This window comes from Lepisosteus oculatus, chromosome 5 (genome assembly GCF_040954835.1).
Source record: "Lepisosteus oculatus isolate fLepOcu1 chromosome 5, fLepOcu1.hap2, whole genome shotgun sequence".
NCBI classification, from domain to species: Eukaryota; Metazoa; Chordata; class Actinopteri; order Semionotiformes; family Lepisosteidae; genus Lepisosteus; species Lepisosteus oculatus.
In genome coordinates, this window is record NC_090700.1 from 47,038,628 (window position 1) to 47,051,741 (window position 13,114).

The following is a 13,114-nucleotide window of genomic DNA, read 5'->3' on the forward strand; positions in this document are numbered from 1 at the left end:
ACCTTACCTAACCCAGAACAGAAACTATATTCCTATTTTCCTAAACACATTTTTTACCAATCCCCAACAATGTCAACCTCAATCTTTTTTACAGACTCTGAAAAGCACGCCTTTCCAACACCAACATTAATATCAATAAACCCCCCAATTGTTTTTGTTTGCTTTTTTAACAACCGATTTACTGACAGAAACTAGAAACCAAAAAACATATTGCAGGTGAAACCGAGCGGGTGCAACAGCCAAGGATCTTGCCACCTTCTGTTTGGACATAAAAGTAGGTTAAATCTACTTTAGGAGGCATGCCTCTTTACCAGGAAGAGCTCCAAATCGAAACAATAAGAGCTGACTGCTGTGCTAACAGAACGTGATGACAGAGCCCCCCCGGTAGCACACACACTAGAAATGCAAAAGTCAGGCACAGACGTCTTGAGGCATTTACTGCCCTACTTCTACCAGAATGGAAATGCATAAACAAATAAATTGTCCAATTGGCTTATATCGTGTTTACAGGTGCTTTCGCATTTTATCTTTGCTAATGTCCAGCCCCAACATTCAGTTCAGTTTAATAACAGACTCTGTGAAAAAGGTCAAAAACGTGCTCCGCTTATTCTAGCGTATCGCAGGCAAGGAACAGAGCATGCACTGCACTTCTTTAAAGTAGGCTAACACAGCTATGGGTAACAGCAGGGCAGACGAGCCATGGATGACAGCCCAGGTTCATTCTAAAGTGCCGTCTGACGTAGAAACGTGCATTAAAACACTCACATTTTTTCCTGCTGTTTTCCTCTCGCGGCCCCCCTGCCGTTCGGCGGTTGTCTGAATCCTGTAGACTCCTCGAACCCGGGGGCAGGCTGGTGCAGAACGCAGCCTTCACGCTGCCCTCGCTGTCAGACACAAAGACGCGTCTGTAACAGTCTGGGGGTTACGCGGTCCCAGCGAGGGGCCGGCATGCCCCTCGGCCGCCCAGCCAAGCAGCAGGGCGGACGCGGAGACACTGCCCGCGTGCCAGGCGCGCGCGCCGTGACAGCCCTTCAGAACCTCCTGAGACAGCCTCCACCTCGCACGCAGCAGAGAACAGCAGGCTTCCCACCAACACAGGACACTGGAACTATGAAGGAGATTCCAGACAAGAACAGCCCTGACAATCCCCTGTGGGCAGGCTGAGCCATCCTCAAATTGTCTGCATTCGGTCCTCTAGTTATGGGACAGCCATTTCTACAAATTAGTCCTCAGTAAGCAGGAATTCCGAGTGGTGTCATTTTAAAAACTCTGCTGGTAAGAAAAGCTTGGCCCATTAGCCTCTTATAAGCCAAAAAAAGATTTCCTTTCCAACAGAAGATGAATGTTACAGAACAAGCTCCACTGGCAGCCCCTTGTAACAGGGGCTGGGGCAGGTGAACTCCAATAAAACACCAGGTCCTGATGGCATTTCCCCCTCATGTGTAATTCACTGACCCATAACAAGGATATTCCAGAAAGAATTGGAATGAAAGGCAAATAAAAAATGTCAAAGTTTGTCATTTATTCTTTTGTTAAAGTAGCATTTCTCCAGCATTAAATAATGATGATTAAATACCACATACCGATGTCAAAGAGGCATGACTCCAGGTGTGCCACACTCCACTGGTCCAAAAAGTGTCTGCATTGAGAGGTGGAGTTAGCAAAACCTAGCATTACATTTGACAACTTGTGTCTGAGCATTTTGCTGCTTCTGTTGCAATTAAAATGTTATTGGAATGTATCAGAAGTCAAGAAGTAGATCAAGAAATAGTCAAATTCAAATGCACAGTGCATTCTTTGTAAAAATGTGGTTTGTAAGGGGAAGCTGAAGTTAATTTACAGAATTTTTAATTTATTCTCCTCTTTAAATGTCTTAAATTAGCTTCCTTCTGCCCTGAATGTCACAATGTAAATTGAACTTGTGAGACCAAGTAACATTAAAGGGATATTTACATTTTGATGATCGAAAACCGAATTAAACATTAGTCCTAAGACTCTGACTCATGAGGATGCATATAATAATGCTACAGACCTGAGAAAAGAATGTAAAATCCTGGGTATTAGCAGTACCTGCTGTGTCCTTAATCTACAGGCAGCTGAGAAAATAAGAAACACTTTTGATGTTATTTATTCAGCTGCAGAAGGTATGAGAGACTAGGAAGGGTGCTTAGATCTCAACTGGTTCAGTTCTTTTAGACCTGTAAACCCCTGCAAATTGGAAGGGAGGTCTGCAATATCCTGCAACACTGCTCCCAGTCTGCGAAACAGCAGTGTGTACAGGCATCTTAGAAGGCAGTGTAAAGGTTGAACTCAATTCAAAGGGGGAACCAATTTCTCAAACCGCGTATTAAATCTCTGTAACAAAATAAAATCACTGACGTTATAGAAAGAAACGTCCAAATTTTGAATTAAGCACAAAATTGTGAATTTTGTGAAAATAATGTAAGCGCCCAGTTGTCCAAAACTCGCAATCAAGTTCCCACAAATTGTGACATGAAGTGATCCTTCCTGCTTACTAGTCACTGTAATGACTAATGTAATAAGCTGTACCAGCGAATAAATACAGGTTGTGCAGCAGAAATTTCACCGCAGAAAAGTCTGCTTCCGTTCCAAGGTGATCAGCATGCAGAATTAACAAGTAAATAGTATTTGTCTGCAAACCCATCTTGAAGTCGAGAGCAACATTTCTATTGGATTAAAAGAGGAGTATTCACAAGCTTGCCTGTTTACAACGTAAAATGGCCGCTTCACATCACTCGAAGTCTTGTTGCCTTGTTCTGCATCGCAGAGCATTGTGCTGCACATACCTGGACATTTTGTCTATTTTGTGAGATTTTACAAATAACTGTGTAGGTTTCACTTTCACTGCAGTTTGAAATGCACTCATCAAAGCTGATTCTTTCTAACATTGAAATATAAAAATAGCTTTGCAGTTCCCCTTTATCTTTCACTGAGCAAGATAGTTATCATTAAGCCTAAACCATAATCTATCTGTGTTCTAAATTAGGAAAACTAATTTCCCCCTATCTCTGGTTTATCAATATCACCTTGACATAAAGCTACAGAACATGAAATCCTAAAGACTACACTGGTCTTACTTTTCCACATTTCTTGGTTATGCACTAAGACAAAAACCAAAACAGTTCTCACACCGTAAAATAACTTGTAAAAGGCCTTCGCTTTTCACATGAGACATCTTATTTAAAAATCAACATGGAATATATGCTGTCCATAGTTAATTAAACATAAACTGCAATGCTGGCCAAACCAGTAGATTGGTTTGCCTGAACACGGTGTGCCATTCCTGAAGCAGAAATGCATTCAGAGGCATTTGCTCTGAAGAAGCTCTGAAGAAGCTAATGTGTGCAATATTGAACTGCATGTTCCACCAGCTTCACCAGTTTTTAATAGGACTGAGACTCTCTCCAGGGAATGTGAAGTCTTACGTTCCACAAGCTAATCATTCATTGACCTTGTAGCATCGCAGGGCATATAAGAGCCAACATGCATTTTACACACAGGTACTGGCAGAGTCAGGCAGGAACCCCCTTCACACACATTCAGACAGAGCACTCTGTGGAGAGAGAGACAGCTGTGAAGAGACAGCTTTAACACCAATCTCCCAGCAGAACACTGTGCTCTGAAGAAAAGGATTTTCATCTCAAGTCACAATATTTTATCCTTAGTTGCAAAATCCTGAGAAGCAGTTGCTCTGTTTGCCTAATCTACGCGCCCACTTGCACTTTTGGAATTCTGCTGTGCTTTTTTTTTGATGTGATGAGACACTTTAACCACACACATGCTGCTCATTTCAGCACAGCTCCAAGAACAATATTCACTGTGACTGTATGAATCAAGGGTGAGTGAAAAGATATATGTAACAGTGGAGAGCCATCTAATCAGTGGATTCAATTATTTATTTTTTCAGTTATTTTATATATATGTATGTATAAGTCCAAGCCACACTATTACTGGTTAACCCACACAGTGTCTCAATCAAAGTCACTTATAGGAATCTATACACCCAAAATATATCAGCCATGCTGAATTACGCCTTCCACTGTCTTATTCATTTAACTGGGAGTGTCTGACTAGTCAATGTATTAAAACACAGCACAATAAATTATGTTCTACATATAAATATTAAAACAAACCTCATATCTTTTGTTGAAAGCACCTTGAGCATAAAAATAATTGGACATTAAGCATTTTCGCGACAAAAAAACAGACTGTGCCGACCGTATCGGATGTGCACGTTGCATTTGTAAACTGCTGTCCTGATCATGGATATGCACAGGCACAAAAGGCCTGGTTATTGTATATAGGTCGGAATAAGCAATGCAGTAGGCAAACTGCGGCACGTGTTGCCATGGCGATGCAGTCATTAATGCCATTTTATTATTTCAAATGACCGGCCACTGCAGAAGGGAAGTCATGATTCAACTGTTAGCACGATGTTTAGATCCCTCCTGACGTTGGGTTCCATCAATAAGGTTTACTTCTTCAGAATAACGGGCACTTAAAATAAAAACAACAAAATACAATCTGGGAGTTTAGAGCATGAATCTCCTTCCTCAGTTTCTCTCTCTCTCTCCACTCTCACTCTAAGTGACAAAAATCATGTTTTTTTTACATTTATATAATTATTCTATTCACACACAAACAAAAGAACACCATACAAACCTTTTCCTACAGATGTTCACCTCCTTCTGAGAAACGTCCCCATTTCTTGTCTTTCAGAACTGAATGAAATTGTGCATATATTTTTTTAACTATTCTTTCAACTGAAGAGCACCTTACAAACATGACTAATCTGGGTCCTGCATCAGTCAGCAGAGCTGCGCTGCAGGAGTTGGGCCGCTTTGCATCTCTGCTCCTAAACCAGAAACACGCTCCTGGTGAAAAGTCTCATGATTCATGAGCAGGAAGTTCTTTCAGGGGGGATTCTGATGGTGAGGCATTCCGTCCTAATCCCACATGAGCCTGTGGACCGTTTTTCTTGCCTGCTCCTGAACTAACCTTTAGAAAACATTTGTTTTTCAGATGAATGCATAGACCGTTGGTCATTCTGTGACTGGATCTAAATACTGGGAGTTGAGCCACATGCCCTGTAGGCACATAGAATCAGTTCCTCTGTCCCAAGTGAATTTCCAAGGGAAGTAAAATTTGTAATGTGAACTCGTGCTGGAAAGGTCCTGGATTGATTTTTAAATTACTGCAACAACCATCTTTACCTTGACTGTAAATAAGACTGAACTCTGCTCCCTTGACAGCTACACATATTTAAGATTTAGTGTGAGAAGGGACTGATGTAGTGTTTGCTGGACATCGCACAACCGAAGGTCCAATGTAAAACAACGTGGACAGTTTACAGATGTATGATTTCTTGGTCCAGGCCATGACATTTATTGTACAGCACAGAAATTCAATCTGTGCAATACTAGGACTTAAACAGGATTAACGCCGCGAGAATATTCCCAACAATGGCAACAGCAAGAACAGCTGCGATCACAGATTCATTTTGGCCGTTTGTGTTCTTACAGACTGGAAATCAGGCAGCAGTCTCTTACGGGACAAAGCTTTAGCCAAGCAAGCGCTCCAGGAAATCACGTTGTGAAAATCTGGCATGGTTAACTGAAACGCCCAGATGACCAGCTTTTAAAACACGGGCCACGGCACACACACAGCTGCTCTCCACATAATATATCATCTCATAAATCACTCGGCAAAATTAAGACTTCACGCACAACAAACTCTGCACGACTTCCAACCTCAATTCTCCCGCTGTCAACGAACTGTTGACTGCTTTTCAGCTAGATTTAATAAGGTTTCTGAGAACTGGAGTTAATGCAGGCTAAGAAGGTTCGTCTTCTCTTTGCAACGTTTCCACAAGATCGATGGCCAGCCGAACCAGGCGAGTCCGTTGAATGGCCTAGTTTTCCACTCACCTCAGATTAATTGTAATTTAATTTACAGATGGGCTTGCGAGATATGCACCCAAGCTAGATGGCGAGTAAGTATGGCAAATAAATCACAACACAAATATCAAATACCCTGCAGATTCCACTTAATCTGTTTTACTGGCTCTTTTTAGACAATTTCAAGATCACATAAATTTTTAGACATACGGACGAATTTCTTTAGCCATGTTGATACTATAATGGTATTTTTATATAAAAACTACAGTAGCACCAATTTTCATTTTAATGTGAAACTCAAGTCTTCACAGCTGTCATATAGGCAGAACATTTTTTCCACAGTTGATTGATCAGGAAGGCAATTGCTTACACCAGAGCTCATTTACAATTGCCATTATTGAGGGGGTATGTAAACTTATCCAGGCTGTTTTTGCAGGTTGTTGTTTGTAATTACTTTTGAGGATGTCTTGAGCATTTGTTTTTCACTAAACAAATTCTGGTTTTGATGTGTCTTGATTTTTAGGATCTTAGGCTACAAAATGTGTTTCTTTGGAACACCATACATCTGGGTGACTGTGAAAAAGCTTGTTTTAAACTATCATTAAGTCACTGAAATGATATTTCAGTTTGTTGATTATAAATAGGGGCTGCATGGCGGTGCAGGGGTTGAAATGTCTGCCTCTTAGTGTCAGGGCCCTGGGATCAGTTCTGGACCTGGGGTGCTATCAACTGTATGTGGAGTCTGTAGGTTAGCCCCCCTGTCAGTGTGGGTTTCCTCCAGTTTCTTCCTACAGTCCAAAGACAACAGGCTTCTGGGAAAACTGGCCCTGCTGAGAGTGTGTGCCCATCCAGGTTGTATCCTGCCTTGTGCCTGTTGCTTGTGGGAATAAGATAATTTTATAGCTACAAATGTCAAAAATACATCATCCTGAAGAAATGCGGTCCTGCACGCATACTGTTCGGTCCCCAAGTTTGGTTTGCTGACATGTGCGTTGCAACACAAAGTGCAACATTTTTTCTGAATTAGATTGGCAGATATTATTTGCACATTTAGATTGCTGATAAATATAGCTAATTTGAAACATTCTTTGATTTATTACTGATTAAGCTCCACCAGGATGAAGAATGCATGCAGAGATGTGTTCAGCGATTGATTTCTACAGTGAAAGGTCTGAGCGGCTGGTTAATTCCTGCTGCTGCTAGCCCAAGGTTTGGTCACAAAAAAAAGTAATACTAGGTCCTATACTCACATGCGAGTGCCACCAGATTAAAACAAATACATTTCCAAAATCTAAAACACCTTTTAAAATATTCACAGTTAAGTTGTGAACACTGACTAGAACAAAAAATAAACAACAGCAAACAACATTTTACACAATTCCTACTTATGTATATAACACGCTGAACTGGATCTTAAAACACAAGGTCATGTATTTATTTTGACACGTTCTGTCACGCCATGTTAAATATTCAGCCAAATCACAGCCTACAGCTCCACCTAGTGGTTGAAGATAAAACGTTTTAAAACGATACACATTCCAAAAATAACTCAAGAAAGAAATTGAATCTCTATAGCTATGCTATCCTATTAAATAGCATTAGAACAGCTATGTTTCTTTCAAGATATGATTTCATGCATTAAGGAGTACAACAACAAAATGCCAGTACACACCATGAATTCTTTGCAACTAATAAAATTAATTTAAAGATTTACACACACAAGCTATTTACAATAGGAGGAAATGTAAAACTTTGAACCCAGAACAGATCCTGCCTTTATTATGAAAACTGCCTCTAATTCATTGCAATCCTCTAGCAATTTTAAAGAAAGTGGAAACAGAACACCTCTTGCTTTCCTCAGATACCCTAAAACATGCTGCATTACATTTTACAACAGTAAATTATAGAATTGCATACGGCACATACACCAGTAATGTTTCCAAAACACAAATAAGCCTTCAGGACACTCATATTAAAAAAACTGCATTTGCAAGGCATTCCACAATCAAATAACAAAATGCAATGTGCACTTCATTTTTTTTCAACAATGAGTCTATTTTTGGTAAAAAAAAATATATTTACGCTCCCAAACCCAGCGCTGCATTTTCAAAAAATACACCCATCAATCGTTTAAGTCCGAATCCATCATGCAAATTAAATGCCTAGCACATGACAGCCTTACCTTATCTACAGCACGATAAGGTGAGCGCAGCGTGCGCTGAAGGTGATGTTTCCTGTGAGCAGGCTCGAGCAGCAGCTCTGGGAGGGGAGAGTGTGAATGGAAGCGATCAGGAGGCAGTCATGCCTCTCGCCGGCGTGCAAGAGTCATCGGGAAGCACCGGCGACACAGGCCAGAACAATGGAACTAATGGATACTAGACTGCAAGCAACCCAGCTCCCTGAGACAATGGCAAACGTGCAGGAAGGAGAAAAAAGTGCACTGAGTCAGCATTGTGACAGGAGGCGGCGCAAAACAGAGGAGCTGGCAGAGCCAGCATCCAGGTAAGATCCCTCCCCAGCGGGAACGAGGAGCCTCGGCATGACGAACGGCCCCGCTCCCAGGGGCGCAACGACAGCACGGCTGTCGGGGAGCGCGGGGGGGGGAGAAGCCTCCCCTGCCCCGCGCGGAGCTCGGCAAGGCCCCGCCGCGGGCCCGCGCACATGCCTGACTGCACGGCTGGCGGGAGCGCGGCGATCCCCGGGAGCGATTACCTGGGGTCACAGGAGGTCTCGCCCGCCGCGGTGGCGGGAGGAGGAGGCGGCGGCTGTATCGCTCCGCACTCCCGCGGCTGGAAAGGCTCCTGGTTGTGGGGCGACATCCTGCCTTCCTCCTTCCTGGGCTTCGCCGCCGGAGTCGTCCCCGCGGGAACGCTGCCTGAAACGGGAAGAGTTTCACCGAGCGTGAGGTGCGTTAGCCCCTGTGTCACGTGCTCCTGCCTCCTCCCTTCCTGCCGAGTGGAGTCTGAGCTGTCAGTACGCAGAAAGGTGCAGACGGACTTGATGAGACGAATACACCCCCTTCTCCCTTGTCCATTTCAGAAATACGCAGGGTTTTAAAACACTGGACTGCATCCCAGTTTTCGGTCTGGTCTGAAAACCGAACCTTACAGAATTCTTAGTGGGAGAATCGGTCGGTGCTTCCTAATGCATAAGAAAGTGCATGTGCTTTTCAGAGCCTGCCCTGTCATCCGCCCCGACGGGTTGCTTCAGTATTAGTACTGCTACCCGCCTCCTAGCACAAGCATCCACACGGTACCAAGCGCGGAAATCTCTCAGAACTGACGGAACCAGAATACCTCTGCACTCTGGGCTGGGAGTGACAGGAGGCTGGCGCCCGGCAGAAAAAGGTTTCAGAGGTGAAACAAAGAAGAACAGAAACAAAACAAATAAAGTAAGTTTGCAGCAAAGAAACAAGTTGCTCAAGGGAAGCAGGTCCCTTGCTACCCATCATCAGTCCAGGATTAAATCTCAAGCCAGCAGAAGGCCGACCCACAGTAGCTTCCCCAGTCCATAGCCCTGGCTAGCCAGTAATCTGTTCAGAGCAGTGGCTCACAGAGGGCTATTTTCTGCACGCTCTTAGTTTGAAACAGTGGCTTATAGCCGTAAACACTGCATTATACGTTTAGCAATGGCTTACAGCAGCAGCAGCAGCCATTTAAAGTGACTGAAATAGACTTCTTCATCTTCTGTAACACTGTTATTGTACATATCTATACATCTATCCATCCCTTTTCTAACTGCTTCATCCAATTTCTAGATCAGGGTCGCAGGGGACCCAGACCTATCCCAGGAGGCACTGGGGCAAGGAAAGGTACACGTTGGATGCAACGCCAGCCCTTGGCAGTATTTCAAACACTAAAGCACTCAAATGCCATAAAGCCCCATTCCCCAGCACACACACACTTCATTTGGACCTTCTGGAGGTATCTGAAACCTCAGCTGTGTTCCTCTGAATCCTGACAGTTTCACTGATCTGACGGTGTGCATCTCAATAATTCATTAGTACCGTATGGCCCAAAAGCAGTATTCCCCAATTAAGAAACACTGTTAACAGTGCAGCTGGTTGGATGGCGGAAACACAGATGTACAAGTGATTTTCTTATATTTGTTTAATAATAAAACTTCTAAAAGCATCTTAATTGCTTATGACAGGACTATTATCAAACCTGCAGGCTAATACATAGTATGTGCCAAAACCTCACAGGTGTGTAGTACACACTGGGGGAATGAAGTCTAGCACACTAAATATGCTAACCTTAAACAGAAGAGTGACAGCTTCTGTTATCTCTATCTATCAATCAATACCTCCATTCACAAGAACAGAAATGCTACTTTTGTGTTTGCATTGTTTCTCTGAACACACAGATTTACACTGCCTGCCCATGTCGTGCGGTATCAATGAGGTATTCAGTCACCCAGCAGAAAGGGACTCCCAACACACTGCCTTATCGTGAAACCCATCTCTGATACATGTGTAACCAACAGAGCAACATTTGTCATCTTAAAACTGCACAGCACTTAGACCAGACAATGGCAGCCGGTTGAGAGCTTGGTCAAGAACTAATCCAATCCACGGACTGGGCACAAGATTACAGCGGCAAGGACAGCATATTAATGGGATTGTTTAATCATTTCACAGGTGGTATAATGGTGAGGCAGAATAAATCTGGAGCAAAATGTGAACAGCAATCCATCAAAGACAAATACACTCATTTACTGTACACAAAATGATTCCTGAAATATTGTGTGACAAAGAACAAATTATTTTCTCTACAGGTCAATTGTGTTCAATTATTTGAAATGCATTCTTGCATTTGCTGGAAGGAATGTGACCATTTTACTTTTTGTTAGTAGTGTTACTCTTCTAAATCATGCAATAAAGAAATCATACATTTGCAAATCGATATTTAAAACATCTCACTTCCTTGTGCCTAAAACAACAGTTTAGCTTATTACTGTTTTGTAGAAAGAAACATGCTCTGGAATGTTCAGATTTTCGATTAGGTTTCTCTCACCTTTTTTAGCATGAAACTTACTATATCTCGTGTGTTCTTAGTTCAAAACACTGAAAATGTCAATGTGGCGTCACAACCCTGCATGTTTTCCATAAGCCGTTCAATTTACAGTGAATGTCACTTGCAATAACTCAGCCGTAACAGTTCAAAATATGTTGTCCTTCACTGTTGTATTTAGAAAGAAACACCTAATGTTTCTGTATTGATTAAATTCACATGCCTGTAGTTAAGCCACTTTAAGGCTTTGCAGAGGTCAGATTAGATAGGTAAGCCTGGAAACACTGGCAGGTTTAAGCACGTTCAATTAAAAAACAAACACAAACGGGCACAAATACACACACAGAGACACAAGAACAGCCTAGACTGTCCCCTGCGTCATCACAGCCAGACAGGACACGTCCCAAAACACCCGACCGAATCAGGCTCAAGGGCATGCATCAGAGGGTTCAATCCTTGACCGTACCTGTGCAGTCCAGCAGAAAACAGGTAAGCAAAGGAGGACACACCTCTTCGAGGACGGAGCACAGAGCGCAGAAAGCGTCAGGACCCCTGACCGCCAGCAGGTCCAGCAGCACCTCCCCCCTCTCCCTGCCGGCCCCGCGCCCCAGGACCTCCCTGCACTCCCCCGGGGAGAGCACCTCCCGGGCCAGCAGGACCGGCAGCGCCGCGCTGGCGTCCAGCTCCGCCAGGATCCTCTCCCGGTGCTTCCTCAGGATCTCGCCGGTGCTCTCCCTCCCCCTCCTCGTCGCCTGCCTGCGGCCGAACCACATCCGAGCTGCGCTGCCGAACATTTCGAGGTGCCGCGGGGGGGCGGGGGAAGAGAGCCAGCTCCGTTCACAGCCTTTTCCACGCCGCGTCCGAAGGGGGAAACGCACATAGTTTTGCCCAAGCGCAAGAGCCGGTGGAGCGGATTCCAGTCCCCCAGCTATTACATCTGCAGCACAGGACAGTCTGGACCGGGCACAAAGTGAGCTCCGTGGTTACAGCCTCTAAGAGGATTAACCCTGTAATTAGCCCACTACAGACTGTTAGCAACTACGGGTCCACACGTAGACGGCTTTGTTTTGATTTGTCTCCTGTTCTGCCATATTTTGTCTTCCTGCGGTGGTGACAGACAAGATTTTCAGATTCACATCCACCGCTGTCAAAAAATTAGCTGTGGGCAACACTTCCTCATCCACATTCACAAAGGCAGCTGTTTCTAGATCAGCCAAATACCACCTTAGGTCCACCTCCAGAGATCACAGTACCTGTTTGATCAAATTAAAGACCACAGTGTATCCCACAACAGTTCCACAAAAGTATTCCTTCTGCAGCGTGGTAGGTCTACTGAACTCAGTACCATGCAAAATGTAATCTATTACTGCGAACATCTTCTTTTCTTTGCCAGGGTCCATCTTTACACAATATTATATTAATCTGGCACCAATGAATCTGTTAATATGATTATAATGTATCATCTTTTCATTTCATTTTGTCTTCACTTTCAGATACAAACACACCAAAAGAAACCAACTGGTGGCTCTCAAGCAAATTCAAAGTAAAGAAGAATGATGAATATTTACCTTATCAACTGGGGACAGGGTCCCAGAAAGGAGCCCACGAGGATGTTTCTGCGGTATTTCTTCACTCAGAACCGTAGTGTTTGGACAGTTTCCGTTCCGCATCTAGAGAAAAAAGGAATCCAAGAATTTCACACACTGACACAGGCGTCGATACTATCGCGTCGGTGGTGTACTGAGTATTTTTTTTTTCTTTGCTGTACAGCGGGATTTTAATAACAAAGCGGAGAGCCGAGTTAATGCCAGACGAGCACAATGGGATTAATATTGTGGAGGCTGATCCTTGGAGGGCTCGAGCTCGGGAGCTCCCCGCGGCAGCCGACGGTGATAATCTCCGCGGGCACGTGCTGGGCCCAATCCACAACCATAAGGGAGAACAGGTTGTTAGGTAATTGGCGTTTGAGAAACATATGGGGTCTATATACTTAATGGATATACCTTCAAGTCAACCCCCCTCGACAGCAATCTACCTCGCTGCCAAGTCGATCTTTGGGTTTCTACACACGTCGATTCCGTACAGAGCGCAATGAAAATGCAATAGCAAAGGGGAGATCGTTCGGTTACATTTATTTACAGTATTTAAAATCTCACCGTGGGCATTTAACAGAAGTAGAGAGGA

The 13,114-nt window shown here is 43.7% G+C and overlaps 1 protein-coding gene across 1 annotated transcript in view; it reads right to left on the reverse strand.

Moving 5' to 3' along the window:
* The window catches only part of tjp1a (tight junction protein 1a), a 147,741-nt gene extending 135,147 nt beyond the window's left edge, over positions 1-12,594 (reverse strand). Inside the window, exons 1-2 of the mRNA XM_015343136.2 lie at positions 12,499-12,594; positions 8,631-8,793 (exon numbers count right to left, since the gene is read on the reverse strand). Coding sequence (XP_015198622.1) covers positions 8,631-8,737 — 107 coding nt within the window. The 5' untranslated portion in view covers positions 8,738-8,793; positions 12,499-12,594. The remainder of the gene's footprint in view (positions 1-8,630; positions 8,794-12,498) is intronic.
* Between the last annotated feature and the right edge of the window lie 520 nt (positions 12,595-13,114).